Source organism: Nomascus leucogenys, chromosome 18, assembly GCF_006542625.1.
Source record: "Nomascus leucogenys isolate Asia chromosome 18, Asia_NLE_v1, whole genome shotgun sequence".
Classification (NCBI taxonomy): domain Eukaryota; kingdom Metazoa; phylum Chordata; class Mammalia; order Primates; family Hylobatidae; genus Nomascus; species Nomascus leucogenys.
Genome location: NC_044398.1, coordinates 10,178,979 through 10,203,214, shown reverse-complemented (window position 1 = coordinate 10,203,214; position 24,236 = coordinate 10,178,979). Strand labels below are relative to the sequence as shown.

Below are 24,236 nucleotides of genomic sequence, written 5' to 3'. Positions count from 1 at the left end.
GTTATACTTTGTCTAAGAGAGAAATTTCCACATGTTGCTTTCATACACCTCTTGAGGGTTTTATTATATTAAAATCTATCATTAAGTTCTCAAAAAAAGTGTTCAAACCAATAATGTTTATTACCTTTAATTTTATATCCCACGTAGCTCTATCTAGGATAGGGAAGGAGAAGAAGAGGACAAACTATTTAATAATAGCCAAGTGTCACAATGCTATAAAGATTTGAAGTGACTGCAGTAAATATATAATATTAATACTTCTATTTCAATGTTAAAAGACTTGAGACATGTAAAAGTTCAAAATACAAATCTTATTTGGTTGAATGTAAATGACTTTCTCACCCATTACGAAATTTCAAAACGTTTCTTCAAAATCAAAAAAAAAAGCTTTAAGAGAAAGTAAAGAACAAAATAAAGTTACAGCTTCAAAAAATCGACTGAAAGAGAAAGGTCTCAAAGCTCCATCAGGTTCCCATCAGAAGAGAGAATGTGTACAGGAATAGTGCCTTTTCACTCCCCACATCATCAGCTGTCCTTGTTGGTGACTTTCTGCAAAAGAGAGAAGACACTATGCATGCTAATTGGAAAGGTCCAGTTTGCCTAGTGAAGAAAATGAGGCTTCCACCAAAAGAAGTGTTCACGTTGATTAAAAAAGAGTCCAGAGAAGTCTCTAAAACTTCGCCCAGCATTGTGGTATTTGGTACATTACCTCAAGCTGAGACACCACCTTGTCAGCCTTGCTTTAGCGGTTACATGTAAACTAGCTTAGACAAGACTGATGTAATTCAGGGTGGAGTCTATGACTTTAAGCTAATAACTATAGCTCAGCCTCCACCACAGGCATGATAGTTGCATAGCCAGTTCCTGGGACTCCAGCAGCCATTGACTCTATAAGCAGACTTCAGTTTTTCAAAACAAAAAGAGAATGTCTTTTCCATATGATTGAAATACATGATGTGGCAATGCTGAGAAAGATGGTTTAGTTAATTAGATTACAATCAAAACAGCATACCAAACTGAATGGATAGAAGCTGATATTCAAAAGAAGTGAATTGTATCTATCAAAACTGCATTGTTGAAAATACCCAATTACTTCATATGTAAGGAGCAGAACACTTCTAGCACCCAGATATTGGTTGCTAATACCATTTTCTACTAAAAGCAAACAGTGCTCCTTGGAGAAATGGCTGAATCTAAGGTTAGCACAGTAAACATATAAGATGAGCCTGGAACATCTTAGAGTGCCAAAAAGTAAGGAAATGCTCCTCCCTCCCCCAACAAAAGTAAATAAACTAATACAGAGACACAGTGGTGGGGAGTATGTCGAAAGGACATAGGAATTAACTAAAAGAGTTCCCAATGGCCATAGCTGGAACAATTTGAGCAAAAATAAATAGATATAATAGTATTGAGGTATAGTGCAAACTGTAAAATAAGTATCCATGAATTCATACTATTATACATAAGTAATTCAATAAATAGGAAAGAAAACACAAATTTCTCAGGCAAAAGAATTCCAAATAATGTATGAAAATACTTCACTCTCAAAGTGGAACATAATTCCTCACTGCTTACGTGTGGGCTGAACATAGTGATTTCTTTGCAAAGAAAACAGTATGGAAGCAGGGGGAAATAGAGTAACTTTACAATGGAGAAACCTGACAAATACTGCTTCAGCCATGTGATCAAGATCAACATCAACAATGATAAGTCATGTTGATGGTATGTACCCTTGATACAATGTGATGAAATGGCACTTTTCCTCTGTGATCTTCCTCCCTAAAACATACAGCCCCAGTCTATTCAAAAAAAAAAAAAAAAAAAAAAAACCATGAGACAAGCCCCAGTTGATGGACATATCTGACTAGTACACTGCAAAACTGTCAAGGTCATCAAAAATAAGGAAAGTCAAATGCAAATCAAGACTGCAATGAGATACCATCTCATACCAGTCAGAATGGCGATTATTAAAAAGTCAAAAAACAACAGATGCTGGCGAGGCTGTGGAGAAATAGGAATGCTTTTACACTGTTGGTGGGCATGTAGATTAGTTCAATCATCATATAAGACAGTGTGGCAATTCCTCAAAGACCTAGACCCAGAAATATCAGTTGACCCAGCAGTCCCATTACTGAGTATATACCCAAAGGAAAGTAAGTCATTCTGTTACAAAGATACGTGCATGTGTATGTTCATTGCAGCACTATTCACAATAGCAAAGATGTGAAATCAACCCAAATGCCCATCAATGATAGACTGGATAAAGAAAATGTGGTACATATACACCATGGAATACTGTGCAGCCATAAAAAAGGAATGATATCATGTCCTTTGCGCAGGGACATGGATGGAGCTGGAAGCTGTTATCCTCAGCAAACTAACGGAGGAACAGAAAACCAAACATCACATGTTCTCACTTACAAGTGGGAGCTGAACATAAGACCACGTGGACACAGGGAGGGGAAGGACACACACTGGGGCCTGGGGGTGGGGAGGGAGAACATCAGGATAAATAGCTCATGTAGGTGGGGCTTAATACCTAGGTGATGGGTTCATAGGTGCAGTAAACCACCATGGCACACATTTGTTTACCTATGTGACAAACCTGCACGTCCTGCACATTTAACCTGGAACTTAAATTAATTTTTTTTAAAAAACAAGGAAAATCTGAGAAATTGTCACAGCCCAGAGGAACCTAAGGAGACACAACTAAATGTAATACAGTATCCTCGATGGGATCCTGGAACATAAAAAGGACATTAAGCAGAAACTAAAGAAAATGAATAAAATATGAACTTTAATAATAATGTATCAATGTTGATTCATTAATTGTGATATTTTCCATGCTAATAAAAGATTTTAATAATAGGCCAGGCGCGGTGGCTCATGCCTGTATTCCCAGCACTTTGGGAGGCTGAGGCAGGTGGATCACCTGAGGTTGGGAGTTCGAGACCAGCCTGGCCAATGTGGCGAAAACCCGTCTCTACTAAAAATACAAAAATTAGCTGGGCATGGCCATGCACGTCTGTAATCCCAGCTACTCAGGAGGCTGAGGCAAGAGAATCGCTTGAACCTGGGAGGCAGAGGTTGCAGCAAGCCGAGATTGTGCCACTGCACTCCAGCATGGGCAACAGAGCAAGACTTGGTCTCAAATAATAATAATACTATCAATAAAGATTTTAATAATACGGGAAACTTGGTGTGGGGTACATGGGAACTGTCTATACTATCTTCACAATTATTCCATAAATCTCAAACTCTTCTAAAAATAAAAGTTTATTTTTAAAACTGCTCCATTGCAGTATTACATGCTGGAAAAGACATCAAATAATGTTTTATTTCAGCACAATAATTGGGGATAGGGGTAGAAATCACATTTACCATGCATTATCTCTAAGAAACTATGAATTTGTACCTTTTTTAGTTTTAACAACCTGGCTTTTTTCAGTTGTCTTATTTAAACGTGTATCTTCCCTTGCACCATTAGTGTCTCATATGCTGAGAATTAAAAAACAAAAAACAAAAACTCACTTTTAAACTAAGGTCACTAAGATTTTCTTACCAGTGATGCTAACAGTGTCTTTTGGATGGATGTAATCTAAGATTTTCTTACCAGTGATGCTGACAGTGTCTTTTGGATGGGTATAATCTAAGTTATCAAAGAGAAAGTAAAAAAGGCATTTGCTGCATAATATACTGTTCTTTAAATTTTGGGGTAGGCTAAAATGATCTGCCAATGCATCACCTTTTAAGTATTTTTTCATACACATTGTTGTAAAGATTATTGTTGTAAATATTATTTTAATATTTTGTTTTATCCTATGAATTAAAATTACATATAAGAGGAGAACACAAAGTAGACGGAAAGCTTGGCACAAGTAATAGAGACATATTTCTTGCAGTTCGTTTGGCTTATCTTCAGCCAAGACCTTTCGTGGAATGGGGCGGCAGATTCATCAGACCATGAAAAAGTGTAGCAGTGGAGTAGGAGGGGCAGAATCTTCTCTTTTCCTTTGAAAAGCTTTATTAGAGACCTAAATCTTCTAAGCTGTGCTACTTTGCCACTAGAATTCTTTCGTTTCGTACTCCTGTGCTTCGTATATGGTGACAACTTTTGTGTCACTAAGGGACAACAATTTTGGTGTTATTTTATATGTGGGAGATTCAAGATATTCAACACATGCATTCCACAAGAAACTGATTAATTCAGAGATAAATGAAAAGACCCATTAAAATGTACAGTCTGCTCACACTAAAATGACTGCTTTTTTATTACTAGACTGTCACAGAGAAGCACAAAATGAATGTTCCAGAAACGATGAATGAAGTTCTTGATATGTCTGATGATGAAGGTATGAAAATGTTCTTTGAGTTCACAATAATTATAAGTGACTGTGTATTTTGTTTGTTTCCTGAAGAAATTCCATTGCAAAAATGTTTATCAGGAATATTGAAATGTTTTGTTGTAATATCAAGAGTATGTATTTTTCATCCACTTATATTGTTCACTTAAATCATGCAGTTCGTAAAGCCAATGCCCCTGAAATGCTCAGTGATGGCGAATATATCTCAGATGTTGAAGAAGGTATTTGTAAATTTTTATTGTGATGAAACTTAACTACTACCAACTTTATCTTCCATTTCTTATCTTTGAAATATAATATTTCCTTGAGTTACTAACTTCGTATTATCTTGAGATTATTAATTTGTGTATTATTTAAATAATGTATATCTGGTACTATTAGCTCTCCTTTTTAAGTCTCTTTGAATCCTCTTTCCTTGAACCCATTTCCTAACTTTAAAATATAAAAGTGTCACTAATTATCTGGATTACTTGCCTTCTGTTTGTTTCTATCAAACAGAATACAGATGCTTTTATTGTTTGCATCTGAAATCTAGAAAGGGAAAACTGATTAATGTTCATGATTACAATTTTTTTAAAACAAGAGAAGTTTCCTTATAGGAAATCCCTTTACATGCCCTAAGATTTGCCCATTCTGCTAAACTTTGTAGAAAAAGCGGCTTTTGATCTTGAACTGATAATGAAAACAACCTGAAAAAAAACTTTTGAAATAGAAATTTTCAATAATGATTTAATGAAAGAGATCAAAATATTATTATAGCTATACTTTATGTGTTTTCAGAAATTGGTTTCTGTTTTGCTTTAAAACCAATACTTTGACCAGGTCATGATACACAGATATATCAATGAATGGCATCTTTAAAAGGTCCATTGGAAAACAAGCATTTTTATAGTGAGTAAATATTGTACTGATGACACATTTTGGAGTCTCACTGAAATAACAGAATATTTACCATGGGAAAATTATATTTAACTGTTTTTCTTGCATCATTTGACTCTCCCAAATGATGGGATATCATCAAATACAGTCTACCCTATTGTGACCTCCATTTGCCACCTGTCATGTAGTAGCTTTCTTTTGGGTTAGTCTTAGTGTTGCTAGTCTTTTTTTGCCTTTAAGTAATCTTCCCTATTTTAATTCATATGATTTCTTTCTTTGAGTTGCACGAATTTCAATGGGAACCTGAACAGTGGAAAAGTCTGCCTGGTCCGAAGCCACTTTAATCTTTTTGTTATCCAATCAATGACTTCCCACTATAATGCATTGTGGCCAGGGACTGCACACCCCAATGAGATAATGTCCTGGTGGTCATTTAGGGACCTCGGAGGATCTGGCTGAATGTTTGTAAATGTTGTCTTGATAAGTGCTAAAGGCTTTTACTCACTTTTCTTTCTTTTTCTCTGAAACATCAGCTATACATTTACCTCCCTTCTATCCCCAAATGGATAATATTTGTTATCGTCTTTAGGACTTTTAGAGTAATATGCCTACTGTCATATTATATTTCATTGCCTTCTCATACATTTCAGAGTAACTTCTGTGCAGAATATAAAAGAAAAAATGATATTCTTACATAGATGTTTACACACACAAAACATGATGTCAAAAGTATGTTTGTCGAATGAAATTATTAGAAATCATAGTATGACAATCATAGACCTAAAAATTTACTGTTCGTTAACAAACTATCTAAAATTATCCCCATTGATGAGAGGCCAAGTTTGAATGGACTATCTAACAGCCTTATACATATGGATAACCAAATAATTTCAAAAATGGAGATTTTGAATCTCGAAATTTGAATTTAATTGACCTCGTTACTTAACTAGAAATGTGTTTATCTCAGCTTGGGAATTTGAAATTGGCAATTTTAAATTCTCATTTTATGCATCTTTTCTTTAAAATCTTTGGCCCTTACTTTAGTGTGTCCAGGGCTATTGGAATCAAATGGCTTTTGATTTTGTGGTATTGCCGGATTTAATGTCGAAAAGAATTCCTTCAAGGTCACTCCATCTGAGCAAACATCTGCTGGAATCTCATCTGCGTAGGATCTCCTGTGCCCAAGCCCTTCAAATGATGAGAATTCTTTAATTCCTAAACTGCCTAGTCCCTTTGGACAATTCTGTCTTTAAAAATTCTTCATGTTATTGAACTTCCTGTAGCTTCTACTCATTGATTCAAGCTTTGGTGTATTTGACCAAGTTGATGGAAAGACTACATTCTACATAGTATTTTGAATAAAAGCTGCCTTTTCTGTGTGACAATCTTTCAGATATTTAAAAATACTTTTTCTATTTCTTCTTAGTTCTATCTTTTTTTTCAGGTATATCATTGCTACCTCCTTCTATTGTTCCCCTCATCAACCTGGTCGCCCTCTCCTGTGCATGTTTCAACATGTCTGTGCCATCTCAAGTTGAGGTGACCAGAACTGAACACAATATTTGTAGTCTCATCAAAGCAGAGTATGGCAGGGCTATTGCATTCTCCATGGCAGATGTTAAAAGTGTATTTTTGAAGATTAAGGTTATAATACACTTTTAATTTGAGTCATATTAGTATTACTGTCTGCTAAGTTCCCTAAATTTTGCTTACGAGAGCTCTAGTAAGCCACATTTGCCCTATTATGTATTTATGTTGTCCTCTGCTGCATAAATCAGCATTTCTAACTACTGCAAATCCCAAAACAAATCATTTTGAAATTTGGATTCTAAAAGGACCCCTACAACTTTAATGATAATTTTAACTTCTGACTCATTTGCCTGATAGTCTTGCCAGAGCTTTGATTGTCATTTTCGTTAGATTTAGTGTTGGCCATTTGAGTAAGCTCCTATGCAGCTGTGGCAAGTGTTCATTTCCATGAAGCCATAGGCATGTTGTGAGTATAACTATCTACAAGAACTAGTGAGAGGTCATCACATTGGTATCCCCGGACACTAAAGAATAACAGCAGCTTTTAAAAGCAAACAAAAATCATAAGCAATATAGGCTGCCAGTTTGTCTCAAGAAAGAAAATGAAAATGAGTTTGTAATAAGGGAAAATAAAATTTTAATCTGATTCTAAAAATAATCTGCTGTAAGTAGATATTTAAAATTTAAAATAAATAAGATAAAATATAAAAAAGCAAAAGTAAAATAAATATTAAGGAAGAAATGCCAAGAGTAGTCTCTCTCTTCTTTTTCATTCTCTTTTCCTTTTTCTTCTTTGCTTTCTCCTTATCGTCTTCTCCTTTTATTTTGTACACTATGAGAAACTAGTGTAAGTGAAAGAATGTTTGGATTCATTTCTCAAAAAAATAAAAATTAAGGAATATGAGACTAGGCAATACATTTAGTGAGGTGGGAGAACAATGAGGCCAAGATGCAAAGTTGAACACAGGTCGAAGCATCAGCAAAGCAGAGCCGTAGAAGAGGTCAAGCAACTTTGTCCAAGGCAGGTTTTTAAGCTCGCATTAGGCAGGTGGGGGCTAAGCAGAGCTCCTCAGAGGGTCAGATGCATTTGTAGATACCTTACTGCTCTACTGTCCCCTGTTCCAGAAAAATAGCTATTCATATAACATTCAGATAACTTTAATATACTTACAAAATTAGTATCTTGATTTTAGTGCTAGTTTGATCCTTATGTTTTGCAATTCTGTTTGTAATTGAAAATATGAAACAGTGTGTGTATAGAAGAAAGAAGAGAATAAAGGAAGGAAGGAAAGAAGGAAGAAGAAAGAGAAAGGAGACAAAGAAAAAGAGGGAAAATTGAGGTTAAAGTTCAAGTGATTGAGTTTGGCGTCTCCTCCCAAGGGATTTCACATTGGCTTTGGTTCAACTCTGATCTTAAATTGCAACTGCCTATAAAATCTATTTTATAAATCAGAGCAGGGGGGTATAAAATGTTATTTTAGCCTGCAGAACTCTAGTGGGTTGGAGTGTGGTTACAGATCGAAAGAACTATAGATGGGACATAATGAGAAGTGGAATTCAGCCATGCAAAGTAAAAATCCAAAAGGCAGCTCTATGAAATATGACTCTACTAAACAGGTTTAGGAGAGAGCAGCTGGTGAGACAAACTCCTGCTAGGAAGAAATTTCGAATTCTAAGCTACTGTCGAATTTGATAGGGCCGAAAAATATCTTTCTGAATCACATGCAGACACTAAATATTAAAAGAAAAAATAAGAGGCTAAGTATACCTGTAAACATAATATCAAGTAGGTGTAAGTTTGAGATATAATAAAGCAATACAATTTTAGCAGATAATAGAGTGACATGAGGGGTAAGAAGAGTCATGTTCAGCTTTGTGCCAAATTTGGTGGTCAGTGGAAGCCACAGCAAATTAAAATTCACTGACTTCAAAGAACTGAAGGGGCAAGTTGGAGTCTTGTAGGTCTATTCCTGCCATTACACTGATGAGGAAGGAAAGCCCAGATACACATTGAATGGTCTTTCCAATGATGTTTGTGGCAGAGCTGGACAAGAAGACTGGTCTGACACTCTGTAGTTTTAGATCATCTCATTCCCCTGTCCCCAAGGTCTAGTCAAGGAAAGCACTGGGAGTAGAGAAGGAACACATAGATCTGTAACTGGTTGTGATCAGTTACTTGAAAACAACACTGCATAGATCATCTATTTCATTGCTATTCCAACTTGACATGTTTCTTATATATAGAACCCAAGAATGCATACTTTTAGCTTCAAAAAAAGGAGGTGTGTTAAGGAAAAGGAACAAATCATGTTCTTGGAAACTATCACAAGGTAATAAGAATATTTTAATTTGTAATTATAGATACATAATAACTGTACATATTTATGGGGTATATGTGATATTTTGATACAATTATGCAATGTGTAATGATCAAATCAGAGTAATTGGGATATCTATCACCTCAAGTAGTGATCATTTCTTTGTGTTTGGAACATTCTGGTTCCACTCTTTTAATTCTTTTGAAATACATTGTTAACTATAAATTATTGTTAACTATAGTTGCCCTATTGTGCTACCAGACACTAGATCTTATTCCTTCTAGCTAACTGTATTTTTGTGTCAATTAACCATCCCCTCTTTATCCCTGCTCTTTCCAGCCTCCTGAAACCATCATTCTACTCTCTATCTCCATGAGTTCAATTTTTTTTTCAGTTCCCACATAGGAGTGAGAACATGCTAAATTTATCTTTCTGTGCCTAGCTTACCTTACTTAAGATAATGTCTCCAATTCCATCCATGTTTTTACAAAAAACACGGGATTTCATTCTTTTCTGTGGCTGAATAATATTTCATTGTGTGTATGTACCATATTTTCTTTATCCATTCATCAGCTGATGGACACATAGGTTGATTCCATATCTTGGCTACTGTGAATAGTGCTGCAATAAACAAGGGAGTGCAGATATCACTTTGAAATACTGATTTTCTTTTTTTTATTTGGATGTATACCCAGCAGTGGGATTTCTGGATCATATGGTATTCTATTCTTAGTTTTTTGAGGAACCTCCGTACTCTTCTCTATAGTAACTGTACTAATTTACATTTCTACCAATAGCATATGAGGGTTCCCCTTTCTCCATTTTCTGTTAGCACTATAGAAATGATACCAATTTTTATGTGTTGATTTTGTATCTTGAATTTTACTAAATTTGTTTATCAGTTCTGATAGGTTTTTGGAGGAGTCCTTACGTTTTTCTAAATAGAAGATTTTATCATCTGCAAATAAGGATAATTTAACTACTTCTTTTCTAATTTGGATGCCCTTTATTTATTTCTTATGACTAATTGCTCTGGCCAGGGCTTCTAGTTCTATATTGAATGAAAGTGATGAAAGTGGGTGTCCTGGTCTTGCTCCAGATCTTAGAGGAAAGGCTTTCAGTTTTTCCCCATTGAGTATGACACTAGCTGTGGGCCTGTTGTTTATGGCTTTTACTGTATTGAGGTATGTTCCTTGTATACTAGTTTTTTGACCATGAAAGGATATTGAATTTTATTGAATGCTTTTTCAGCATCAATTAAATAATCATATGGATTTGTCCTTTATTCTGTGGATATGATGTATCACATTGATTCATTTGCATATGTTGAACTATCCTTGCATCCCTGGGTGATGAATCCCACTTGATCATGATGAATGATCTTTCTACTATGTTGTTATGTATGGTTTGCTACTATTTGAAGATTTTTTGCATTTATGTTCATCAGAAATATTTGCCTGTAGTTTCCTTTTGTCTGTGTGTGTGTGTGTCCTTGTCTGGTTTTGATATCAGAGTAACATTGGCCTCATAGAAGGAGTTTGGAAGTGTTCCCTCAATTTTTTTGGAATAATATAAGTAGGATTAATATTAGTTCTTTTTAAAAATGCTTGGTAGATTTCAGCAGTAAAGCTGTCAGGTCCCGGGTTCTTCTTTAATGGGAGACTTTTTATTACTACTTATATCTTGTTATTCATTAATAGTCTATTAAAGTTTTCTATTTCTTCATGATTCAATCTTTGTAGGCTTTATATGTCTAGTAATTTATCCATTTCTGACAGGTTTCCCAATTTATTGGCATATAGTAGTTGCTTATAATAGTCTCTAATGAGCCTTTGAATTTTTGCAGTATCAGTTGTGATGTCTCCATTTTCATCCCCGATCTTATTTATTTGGGTCTTCTCTTTTCTTAGTCTGGTTTAAAGCTTATTGATTATCTTTTCAAAAACCAACTTTTTGTCTTGTTGATCTTTTGTAGTATATTTTTAGTCTCAATTTAATTTATTCCTACTCTGATGTTTATTATTTATTTTCTTCTACAAATTTTGAGTTTGGTTTACTTTTGCTTTTCTCATTCTATAAGCTGCATCATTCAGTTGTTTATTCAAAGTTTCCCTGCTTTTTTGATGTAGGCATTTATTGCTATTAACTCTTCTTTTAGTACTACTTTTGCTGTCTCCCGTAGGTTTTAGTGTGTTGTGTTCCCATTTTCTTTTGTTTCAAGAAATTTTAAAAATTTTCTTTTTAATGTATTCATTGACATAATGGTCATTCAGGAACATATTGTTTAATTTCCATGTGTTTGCATAGTTTCCAAGGTTTCTCTTGCTATTGATTTCTAGTTTTATTCCATTGTGGTCAGAAAAGAGACTTGACATGATTGCAATTTTTTTTTTAATTTTTCGAGACTTGTTTTGTGGCCTAACATGTGGTCTATCCTTGAGAATGTTCCATGTGCTAAGGAAATAATTTGTATTTTACAGGTGTTGGATAGAATGTTCTGTACATGTCTATTAGGGTCATTTGGTCTATAGTAGGTTAAGTCCAGTGTTTCTTTGTTGATTTTCTTTCTAGATAATCTGTCCAATGCTGAGAATGGGACGTTAATGTCCCCACCTATTGTATTGGGGTCTATCTCTCTCTTTACCTCTAATAATATTTGCTTTATATATACGGGTGCTCTAGCATTTGGTGTGTATATATTTATAATTTATATACCTTCTTGCTGAATTAACTGCCTTATCATTATATAATGACCTTCTTTGTCTCTTTTTGCAGTTTTTATCTTGAAATCTATTTTATCTAAGTATAGCTATTCCTGTTCTTTTTTTGGCTTCTATTTGCATGGAATATCTTTTTCCATCCCTTTATTTTAGTCTGTATGTGTGTCTTTATAGGTAAAGTGAGTTTCTTGTAGATAGCATATCGTTCAGTCTTGTTTTTAAATCCACTTGGCCACTCTATGTCTTTTGATTAGAGAATTTCGTCCATTTAAATTCAGTGTTATTATTGCTAGGTAAGAACTTACTATGCCATTTTGTTGTTTTCTGATTGTTTTGTTTGTCCTCTCTTCCTTTCTTCCTCCTTGTCTTTCTTTGTATAAAAGTGATTTTTCTTATTGGCTGGGCACGGTGGCTCATGCCTGCAATCCCAGCACTTTGGGAAGCTGAAACAGGTGGATCACTTGAGGCCAGGAGTTCAAGACCAGCCTGGGCAACATGATGAAACCCCATTTCTACTAAAAATACAAAAATTAGCTGGGCATGGTGGCATGCATCTGTAGTCCCAGCTACCCAGGAGGCTGAGGTGGGAGAATTGCTTGAACCCGGAAGGCGGAGATTGCAGTGAGCCAAGATAACACCATTGCTCTCCAGCCTGGGTGACAGAATGAGATTCTGTCTCAAAAAAAAAAAAAAAAAAAAAAAAAAAATGCTTTCTCTGGTAGTATGTTTAATTTCTTGCTTTTAATATTTTGTATATCATAGGTTTTTGTGTTTACCATAAGACTTGCAAATAACATAATCAATTGTTTTAAACTGATGACAATTTCATTCTGATTACAAAGAAAAGAAAAACAGGCAAAAAGAAAATGAAATATTCTACACTTTAACTTCATTCCCCTCCACTTTTTGACTTTTGTTGCTTCTATTTACATCTTTTTATACTATCTATCTCAAAAACTTGCTCTAGTTATTATTTTTGATAGGTTTCTCTTTTTGTCTTCCTACAAAGGTATGAGTGGTTTGTACACCACAATGACAGTGTTGGGGTAGTCTGTATTTATCTGTGTACTTACGTTTACCAGTGAGTCGTATAGATTTAAATGATTTCTTGTTGCTCATTAAAATCCTTTTCTTTCATACTGAAGAACTCCCTTTAGCATTTCTTATAAGATAGGTCTGGTTTTTCATGAAATCTCTCAGCTTTTGTTTGTCTGGGAAAGTCTTTATCTTTGCTTCTTTTCTCTCACTGCCTTTAGGATTCTTTCTTTATCCTTGATCTTTGAGAGTTTGATGACTATATACCTTAAGGTAGTCTTATTTGGGTTGAACCTGCTTGTTCTTTGATTTTCTTATACCTGGATATTCATATCTTTCTCTAGGTTTGTAAAGTTCCCTGTTATTATTTCTTGGAGTAAACCATCTACCCTGATCTCCCTCCCTCCTTCCCTGCCGCTGCCTCTCTCTCTCTCTCTCTCTCTCTCTCTCTCTCTCTCTCTCTGTCTCTCCATTCTCTTTAAGGCCAATAACTTAGATTTGTCCTTTTGAGGCTATTTTCTAGATCTTGTAGGTATGCATCATTCCTTTTTATTTTTTTGTTTTTTCTTCTGTGACTGAATTTTCATAGAGCCTGTTTTCAAGCTCATTCTTTCTTCTGCTTGATCCATTCTGCTATTGAGAAACTGATGCATTTTTAGTTTGTCAATTAAGTTCTTCAACTCCTGAATTTCTGCTTGACTTTTAAAAATTATTTTAATCTCTGTTAAATTTATCAGATAAAATTCTGCTCTTTGTTATCTTAAAGTTCATTGAGCTAGCTTGGGCAACATAGGGAGACTCTGTCTCTACAAAAAATAAAAAATAAATTAGCTGGCCATGGTGGCACACACCTGTGATCTCAAGTACTTGCAGTGTTTAAATGGTATAAACACCTGGGCCCAGGAGGTCAAGACTGCAGTGAACTGTGATTGCACCACTACACTCCAGCCTGGGCGACAGAGTGAGAACCCTTCTCAAAAAAAAAAAAAAAGGCCGGGCACAGTGGCTCACGCCTGTAATCCCAGCACTTTGGGACACTGAGGCAGGCAGATCACCTGAGGTCAGGAGTTCGAGACCAGCCTGACCAACATGGGGAAACCCCATCTCTACTAAAAATACAAAATTAGCCAGGCGTAGTGGCACGTGCCTGTAATCCCAGCTACTCAGGAGGCTGAGGCAGGAGAATGGCTTGAACCTGGGAGGCGAAGGTTGCATGAGCCAAGATCGTGCCATTGCACTCCAGCCTGGGCAACAAGAGCGAAACTCTATCTAAAAAAAAAAAAAAAATTCATTGAGCTGCTGCCTCAAGACAGCTATTTTGAATTCCCTATCTGAGAGGCCATATATCTCCATCACTCCAGGACTGGTCACTGATGCCTTATTTAGTCCATTTGGTGAGGTAATGTTTTCTTGGATGTCCTTGATGCTTGTAGACATTTGTTGATACCTGGGCATCGAAGAGTTAGGTATTTATTCCAGTCTTCACAGTATAGGCTTGTTTTTAGCCATCTTTTTTGAGAGGACTTTCTAAGAATTCAAAAGGGATTGAGTGTTGTGACCTAAGCCTATGGTCACTGCAGCCATTTCAGCACTAGGGAGTGCCCTAAGCCCTGGAATGCTGCAACTCTTACAGACTCCTTGATACACAGCTTTGGTAGATTTTGGGAAAATAAGGGAGAATTCCCTGGGTTACCAGGTAAAAAGTCTCTCCCACTTCCCTCTCTTTCTGGCAAAGGAAGTCTCTCTCTGCACCAGGCTGCCTGGAGTTGGGGGAGGGATAAGGCGGTCACTCTAATGGCCATGACAGCTGGCACTGCACAGGGTCACATGTAAAGCCTTGTAGCCCAGCACAGTACTGGGGCTCACCCCACGGCTGTAGTCACTACTGCCTGGCTGTTGCTGATGTTTATTCCAGGCCAAAGCCGCTTTATTCAGCAGAACGGGGTTTGTCCCATCGGGACATTGGCTTCCTTGCTGGCCCAGGGTGGGTCTAGAAACACTGTCCAGAAACAAAGGCATGGAATCAGGAGGTTCAGGAGTTTCCCTGGTGCTTTATTTTAGTGTGGCTTAGCTGGTACCCATGTTACATGACAAAGCCCCCTGTATTCTTCCCTCTCCCTTCTCCAAGTGGAAAGAGTTCCTGAGCTGCACTGCCTGGAATTGGGGGATGAGTGACACAGGCACACCCTTGGCCACCACAGCTGGTGTCACACCTGAAGTCTCCCACCTTTGTATTAGTCAGGGTTCTCTAGAGGGATAGAACTAATAGGATAGATGTGATATATAAAGGGGAGTCTACTAGGAGAATTGATTCACACAATCACAAGGTAAAGTCCCACAGGCCATCTGCAAGCTGAGGAGCGAGGAAGGCAATCCGAATCCCAAAACCTCAAAAGTAGGAAAGCCAATAGTGCAGCCTTCAGTCTGTGGCCAAAGTACTGAGAGCCCCTGGCAAATCACTGGTGTAGGTCCAAGAGTCCAAAAGCTGAAGAACCTGGGGTCAGATGTTCGAGGGCAGGAAGCATCCAGCATGAGAGAAAGATGGAGGCCAGAAGACTCAGCCAGTCTAGTCCTTCTATGTTCTTCTACCTGCTTTTATTCTGGCCTTGCTGGCAGCTGATTAGATGTGCCCATCCAGATGGCGGATGGGTCTGCCTTTCCCAGTCCATTGACTCAAATGTTAATCTCCTTTGGCAACACCCTCACAGACACACCTAGGAACAATACTTTGCATCCTTCAATCCAATCAAATTGACATTCAATATTAACTATCACAACCTCCAAGACCAGTGTAGCACCAGAGCTTGCCCAAGGACTGCAGTCCTTGTGTCCTGACTGCTACCTAAATTTATTCTGAGCCCCAAGCCACTTTAGTCAGCCAGTGGTGAAGCTGGCTGGGACTCAGTTTCCTCTTGCCGGGGTGGAGGATTCCCCGCTGGCCCAGCACTGTCCTAAGTGGTCCTTCCGTGGGCACTGGCAGAATTCTGTCCTGTACTGTGTTCCACTGTGACAGGGCAGTGCTGAGCTCCAATGCAATGTTGCACACTCATTTTGCTCTCTCTTTCCCAAGCCCACAGATTCTTTCTCTATGCTGTGCTGCCTGGGGCTGGGGGAGGCGTGGTGTAAATAATGCAAGACTGTCTTTCCGAGCTTTTCAATGCCTCTATCCTTGATATTACATTAAAATCAGGTACTGTGATTGCTCACTTAATTTTTTTGTTATTATAAAAGTGCTTTCTTGCATTGATAGTTGTTCAGTTTGGGGTTCCTGTGAGGGGACAATCACTGGAGTGTTCTATTCAGCCATCTTTCTCTACCTCTCCTCCCCTTTACCATAATGATAAATATTTAGAGAAACTTCCTCTGTTTCTTTTGGCAAAAGAACTATATACACCAAGATGAAAAGTCAAGTAAAATAAATATAAACATAATTTCAAATAGATTTTAAGAACTAAAAGCCAGTAGTTTTAGTAAATGTATCAGTGTATTCTCATTAGGAATGAATAAACAGATTTTGGTTGTTTCATTTTGTTTTGTTTTGAGACAGAGTCTCACTCTGTCACCCAGGCTGGAGTGCAGTGGCATGATCTTGGCTCACTGCAGCTTCCACCTCCCAGGTTCAAGTGATTCTCCTGCCTCAGCCTCCTGAGTAGCTGGGACTACAGGCACCCACCATCATGCCTGGCTAATTTTTGTAATTTTCAGTAGAGACAGGGTTTCACTATGTTGGCCAGGCTGGTCTCAAACTTCTGGCCTCGTGTGATCCACCTGCCCCAGCCTCCCAAAGTGTTGGGATTACAGACGTGAGGCACCTCGCCTGGTCGAGTAAATAGATTTTGACTTGACACAATCCAAAACTCAAAAAAGTAGGGTGAATTACTTTGGGAAATGTGAAGGTAGATCTGAAGAAGACCACCAGGAAAAGACAAGTTAGGACCTCTTCTTGCCAAATGTCTAGGACTCTCCTGCTACCCTAATCTCCTAATCATTCTAAATAAATAGGACTGTTATGTTATTAGCTTAATAGATCTGGAAAGAGGCCATGGAGATCAGGTTGCCCTCAGGTGATTCAAGGGTTTGGTTTCATTAATTCACTGTCCTTAGCAGCTTCAGAAATTGTTCTTCACCTGAAATTTTATCGTTTTACAAGAACCTCTTATATCATTTAGCCTTTTGCCTGAAGATTTCTCTGCTTACAATTGGCCTTTCAAATCGATGTTACATAATTGCTTGCATCTCTCAGGGATAAAGCCAAAATGGTAACTTTAAAATACCAGAAGCAAAGACTAAATCTTATTATCTGTTTTATCGCAAGAACCTAGTATACTACTTGGCACACAGAGATCTTCAATACCTGTTTGATCGGTTGCATCAACATGAAGCCATACTCAAAGGATAGTTTAGCAGGTTTCTGAGATGAAGCAAGGTGAAGATTGCCAACAATGCTACCTTTTCCTTCCATTCAACTCCTTTTTACTGAGACAGTCCTAGGCTATGTCTTAAGTTGATAAAACAGCTTTATAATGACTCTCCCAAAGCATATCTGCATCTCAAGGAATAGTTGATGAATTTAAAAGAATTACCAGCTAAAGAAGAAGATCTGTGGACTGGGACAAGGGCCTTTATTCTAAAGCAAAGTCTGTTCCATCATTGGTATCCTGTCTTCGGAATTAGAATTATATAGTGATTATCACCCACACTATCCACTTATCCAGCTATGTACATTTTCATTTGGGTTCTGATATCTTAAGTCACCTTAAGATACCTAAACATACCCCTTGAAAATAGTGTCTCTTCTCACCCTTCTCCATCTCAGTAAATGGCTCCATCGCCCAAGGCAAAATCTGAGTTTTATGCAATCTGTCTTCCCATAGCACTTCTATCCAGCCCATCAGCAAGTCATATCAGCTCTACTTTCAGAATACATCTCAAATCTCTCTTCTCTTCTCCATCTCCATTTTCACCACCCCCATCCAGGCCACCAGCATCTCTCACATGGAATACTGCAGGAGCCTCCTTACAGATCTCCACTTCTTCTCTTACCCAGTACTCAGCTTTCTCCACAGCATCCACACAAGCCTTTAAACATATACATTGGATCATGTTATTCCACTCCTTAGCTTAAAACCATCCAAAGCTTATAGTTAGGCTTTTCAGATTTATTCATACTGTTGCATATAATTGAAGTTCATTCATTTTCATTTCTATACAATATTCCATTGTCTGCCTGTACCACATTGAATTATCCACTCTACTGTTGATGCGAATGTGGGTTGTTTCAAGTTTGAACTGTTGTTACAAACCTTCTTATGTAAGTTTCCTGGTACACGTATGCATACATTTCTGTAGGATGTAAACCTAGGAGTATAATTGCTAAGTTGTATATTATGCAAAGACAACAGAATTCTTCAAAACCAGATGACAATAAACTATGCTTGTAAAATTAGATAGTGAGATTTTTAAGCAAGGAAAAGAATATATAGAAAGCAATTACCTTGAGGAGGTAAGAGGGGCCTGTGTTTGGGGTGGGGGATGTGGGAGTCTTCTGAGGTGCTGATGATGTTCTATTTCTTGACCTGGATGGTGTTTATAACAGTTTGCCAAAATGTATATTTATATTTTATATTCTCATCTGTGTGGTTGCCGTATTTTGTAACAAAAGTAACCAAGCCACACAAATAATATAAATACACCCTTAAAGTAGTACAAATACAAAACTAAAACCCACCCAAGGCTTTATATTGCATTTAGAGTAATTTCAGTAGCTTGCCATGGTTAGTAAGTCCTGTGTGATATGGTCCCTGGCTACCCCCTTTCCATTCTCCTTTCACTTATGCTTTTTTATTTCATCCTAATACTCATTTTATTAGCCATTAATTTTAAGAGTCAGCAGACTTTTTGTATAGAGAGCCAGTGGTAAATATTTTTGAATGTTTAGTCCATATTGGTCTCTGTCACAGCTACTAAACTCTGCCTTTGTAGTACAAAAGCCACCAGAGATAATACCTAAACCAACAGGCCTGATTGTTTGATACTGATAAAGCTTATTTACAGAAATAGGCAAGAGGCTGGGTTTGGCCCATGGATTGTAGTTTGCCAACTCATGGTTAATTTTTTATATTTTCTTTCAAACTAGACTAGTCAGTGCCATAGGATCAGAGTTGTCCTGGTCTCTATCATAGGTCTTAGGGTGTATACATCTGTACCTTCATTCATGAATGCATCTACTGGCTTAATTCTACACATTTACCTGTGTCTCTGTCCCTCCTGAGGATTCCATATAAATTAATACTCTCACCATCAGAAACAAGGTATTTACCATTATTGAATCTTTCTATGTGCTAGGCATTAAGCCAGACACATTTCATGCATTATGTAATTTAACCCTCACAATGATTAAATTGGAGCCATTGTCATTTTTATTTCATAGATGCGGAAAATAAGTTTCAGTAAGGTTAAGGAACTTGATTAAGGTCACACAACATCAGTGCTGGGGCTGATATTCAAATCCTTGTACTTCTAATATAGATGTTGTCTGGTAATTTAGATAAGAGCCCCATAATGGTCGAGTTATTGTAAGTTTGAATGACTATGCTAGTCTGTTTTGCAGTCATATGAAGGAATATCTGAGGCTGGGTAATTTATAATGAAAAGAGGTTTATTTTAGCTCATAGTTCTGCAGGCTGTACAAGTAGCAGGGTGGCTAAAACACATTGTAATTTTGAACACTTTTTTTTCCTCTACATTGTATCTGTCCTCGCCCATCCATCTGCTTCTGGTAAGACCTCAGGTTGCTTTCACTCATGACAGAAGGTAAAGGAGAGTTAGGTGGCAAGAGAGGAAGCAAGAGAGAGGAAAGGAGGAAACTTCAATTATATACAACAGTATGAATGAATCTTAAAATCCTAACTAAGCCAGGCTCTTTTTAACATCACATCTCACGGTAACTAATAGAGCAAGCAGTCACTCTTTACAGAGGGGATGGCACAAGCCATTCATGGAGGATCCACCTCCATGACCCAAACACCTCCCAATAGGCCCCACCTCCAACAGTGGGGATCACATTTCAACATGAGATTTGGAGGGGATAGACCTTCAAAGTATATATAATGGCATATGTAAAAAGCATTTAGCCTAGAACTTGGCATGTGGTAAGAACTCAGGAAATGTTACTTGCTTGGTGCTTTATCTTTGTTACTTCTCTCAAAGTATTCAACAGCATTATTAATACTATTTTTACTCCTAATTTCCATTATGTCCTAATTTAATACCCTAATTTAAAGTACTATTAGTCCTAATTATATTAAGGAGTCAATCTCAAGGAGTTTAAGATATTTGCTCAGGTTCACACAGTTATGGAAACTGGAATTTGCATTTAGAATTTTTTGGCTTAGACTTTCTACTCGAGATTCTGTGTTAGTCTGTTTTGCACTGCTAGAAAGAAATACCTGAGTCTGGATAATTTATATATATATATGAGGTTTATTTGGCTCATGGTTCTACAGGTTGTACAAACATAGCACCAGCATCTGCTTGGCTTCTGGTGAGGCCTCAGGAAGCTTCTATTCATGGCAGAAGGAGAAGGGGGAGCAGGAATGTCACATGGCAAAAGAGGGAGCAAGAGAGAGGAGGAGGTGGCTGGCTCTTTAACCAACTAGCTGTTGTGTGGACAAACAGAGTGAGTACTCACTCATTACAACAAGGAGGGCATCCAGCCATTCATGAGGGGTCTGTCCCTATGATCCAAATACCTTCCACAAGGCCCTACCTCCAACACTGGGGCTCAAATTTCAACATGTGATTTGGAGGGCACAGACATCCAAACCATATCAGGTGTCATGAGAGAATAACAGATCAAGTGACAAGAAAATTAAAAAGACAGGGACATCATTAAAGACCTCAAAAACAAACTTGAAAGGCATTTTAAAGAATAGATAGGATTTGGACACACAGACATTTTGCATGGGTAGAAGGATGGGGATTGGGAAGAGGTGTTTCATATTTAGAAAACTTGTTGGTCAAAGTGTCAGAGACAGGAAAGTACAGGCCCCCACAGGAGAGCTCAGCACACAGGAGTGGGGACAAGGGTGCAGACGCCAGGCACTGGATGAGGTCCCAGGGCAGCACACAAGGAGGAAGAGAAGCAGTTCTAGAAAACTCTGGGCACACATAAGAGGAAGAAGAATGCTAATAGACATGGAGAGGGAGTGGTGAAGGATGAAGGGGAAAAAGCCTGAGAAGTGGGTGCTAGAGGAAGCCTGGGAGGAACTTTCCTAGAAAGCTCCAATCAAAAGAGCACAAGTGGTGTAGGAGGCCAGGTATGGTGGCTCACACCTGTAATCCCAGTACTTTGGGAGGGTGAGGCGGATGGATCACCTGAGGTCAGGAGTTTGAGACCAGCCTGGCCAACATGGCGAAACCCTGTCTCTACTAAAAATACAAAAAGTAGCCAGGCGTGGTGGTGGGTGCCTGTAATCCCAGCTACTCAGGAGGCTGAGGCAGGAGACTCACTTGAACCCAGGAGGTGGAGGTTGCAGTGAGCCGAGATCGTACCACTGCACTCCAGCCTGGGCGACAGAGCGAGACTTTGTCTCAAACAACAACAGAACAAAATAAGGGGTATGGGAATCCTTGGTGACCTCAGCAGCTGCCATGCCATATGGAATATACTGGATATAGACACAGAAGATAAGAGTTCTAGTGTAGGTAGGGAAGGTCATAGCGTGAATATTTTTTTCCTCCAAGAAGCTATGATAGAGTGAGCAGCTAGAGCAGCCTGTGAAATATTTAACAGACACCAAGGAATTGTGTGCTTGTTTAACTGCAAACAACAGGCTGTTGTGGTTTTTTTTATTTGCCCCAAACAAATTGTAATTTTGAGTATTTTTTCCCCCTAAACCATGTCTGTCCCTTCCATCTACCTGAAAAGTCTGATCTGCTTCCTGTAGAAGGTTGTCCTAATGTGACCACCCTGTGGCCCTCTCATTAGCTCAGAGAACACAACAGTGAGAATGAATGAGCAAGGGGAAGACAAGGTGGTGCACAGGGAGCTAGGAGCAAGAAGAGTGAGAGGACCCCGGGAAAGATGTCCCAATGGGGAGGGGCGAGTCAGAACCCCAATGAGAATGAGAACTGAGGACGGGCCCCATGTGTCTTTGCCTTGTGTGTACACATCTCTGGGGTATAGGTTGGAAATACAAAACAAACCAATAAATGGGTGTTTATTGCCAGGCACAATGATAGGCAATTTGGGTGTAAGGGAAAGAAAAGGCCAAAATCACTGTTTATACACGAGCCTGGTACTTCTTTATGCCTGGGAACAGCGATTAACGTGTTCCTGTATTGTACTCATGGTCCTTGTGTGCCTAGGCAATGAAGAGGCAAGAATAATGAAGTCTGGATTTGGGGTTGAGGCTAGACAAATAGCTAAGGAAGAATGAATAGGACAAACCAGCTGTCATGACACTCCCACCTTGAATTTGGCTACCTAGTTTCTCTGCAAGTGAGAACCAACATTTTTGTGCCTGATTTTCCAGGGCTAGTTTGTGGCTAGCAATTAGTTCATTGTCTAGTCTTCTTCACAAGTGGCTTAGATTTTAGATAATGAGAACAGTAATCTTGTACTTCCTTCTACCTGCATTCTGTCTTTAGACTTCAGTGCTCCTTTGACCAAGGCAGTATGGTGTTTGATCTTACTTAGAGGACTAAAGGAATTTCTGTATCCGAGTTAAGGAGTACTAATAAGAAGGAATATGAAGAAATTTTAGAGTCTGTCCCAACATTGTCTTTTTCTGCCTCTTCATAGGAAAAACCTGAATTCTCTTTATTCTGTTCTTTGTGGCTAAATGTGCTTCTTTTTAAAACCTGTATAGCACTTTACTGCTCCTTAATCCAGGCTAGATATAGTTTCTAAAGTAAGCATGCATGACTCAGTGTTGGAACTTTTCCAGGTGCAGCAATGAAAAATGTCCTATGTGATCTTGGTTGGGTTAATAAACAAACCCATCTCAGAAAGGAAAGAGAATTCAGGTTTTTCTATGAAGAGGTAGAAAAAGAATCAAACTGAGTTTGTACTCAAAAAAACAGCTTAAGCAGAGTCATTTGTTCTGGGAATGAATAATGGCAGTTTGCTGTTCTTTCAGAGGTGTCCAAACTTTGTCATTCAAACCTGATTCTTTTTTGGCCACCTACAATGCCAGGCTCTCATGAGCACCTAGAACTAGGGAAAGGAAGGCAGAATGCTGCTAGTGGCCATCCCACAGGAGGCGCATGCACCCCTTAAAATGAGAACACGCTTCTTCAGCCTTCTTAATTTACCTAGTTTACCCAATGCTTATTTAACTGTTTTCTCAACTTAATCCATGATTACCACCCATTTTCAGAAGGAAAGCCAGAAAGTTGTATTAGTCCATTCTCACATGCTATAAAGAAATACCTGAAACTGGGTAATTTATGAGGAAAAGAGGTTCAATTGGCTCATGGTTCTGCAGGCCGTACAAGAAGCATAGCAGCTTCTGCTTCTGAGGAGGCCCCAGGAAACTTACAATCATAGGGGAAGGCAAAGGGGGAGCCAGTACTTTACAAGGCTGGTGGAAGAGGAAGAGAGAGGAAGGGGAGGTGCCCCTCACCTTAAAACAAGCACATCTCATGATAACTCACTCACTCACTATCATGAGAACAGCACCAAGGGGATGGTGCTAACCCATTCATGAGAATCCACCCATGTGATCCAACCACCTCCCACCAGGCCCCATCTCCAACACTGGGGATGACAATTCAACATGAGATTTGGTGGGGACACAGAGCCAAACCATATCAAAAGTATATCCTAGCACTTATTTTATGTTTTGAAAGAACGACAACCATGGCCAGCATATGATGGCAAACAAAGGGTTAAAGTGAAGACCCTCTCTTCCACCCCCTAAATAATCCTCTCCTTCTTCTTACTGAGAGGAGAGGTGGAGAGTGAAGGGGGCAGGAAGTAAATGCTCACTCTATTCTATACCTTGAGCATGGGACCGTCAATTTTTCTCTGAGCCTCTAGTCCTGCCAGAAGGTACAGAGATGAGCTGGGCTTGCAGCATCTCCACTGCAAGGCTTGCAGGTCCTCCAGCCCGACACAGAAGTTCCTGGGCTACACGCAGGAACCTCCTGAAGTAGATGGCACAATTCCACCCTCCAAACACCACCTCCGGCTTTTTATCGCCTCTCAGAATATTCACAGGAAACCTTACTTAACATGAGCTATTGCTCCAAACTGAAAAATGAAAGGAGAAATACATGCAGATCTGGCATCTAACTAACATTACCAACAACTATTCTGTAACTCTGGGCTAGAATTAGACTTTTAGAATCCAAGTTTGAGGGATCAGGATCCTAATCCTACCATA

General features: G+C 38.4%; 1 protein-coding gene across 1 annotated transcript in view; it reads left to right on the top strand.

Annotated features, from left to right (window-relative positions):
* ANK3 (ankyrin 3) overlaps nt 1-24,236 on the top strand; it is a 366,342-nt gene that overhangs the window by 221,028 nt on the left and 121,078 nt on the right. The window contains 2 exon segments of the mRNA XM_030797694.1: nt 4,280-4,352; nt 4,523-4,585. Coding sequence (XP_030653554.1) covers nt 4,280-4,352; nt 4,523-4,585 — 136 coding nt within the window.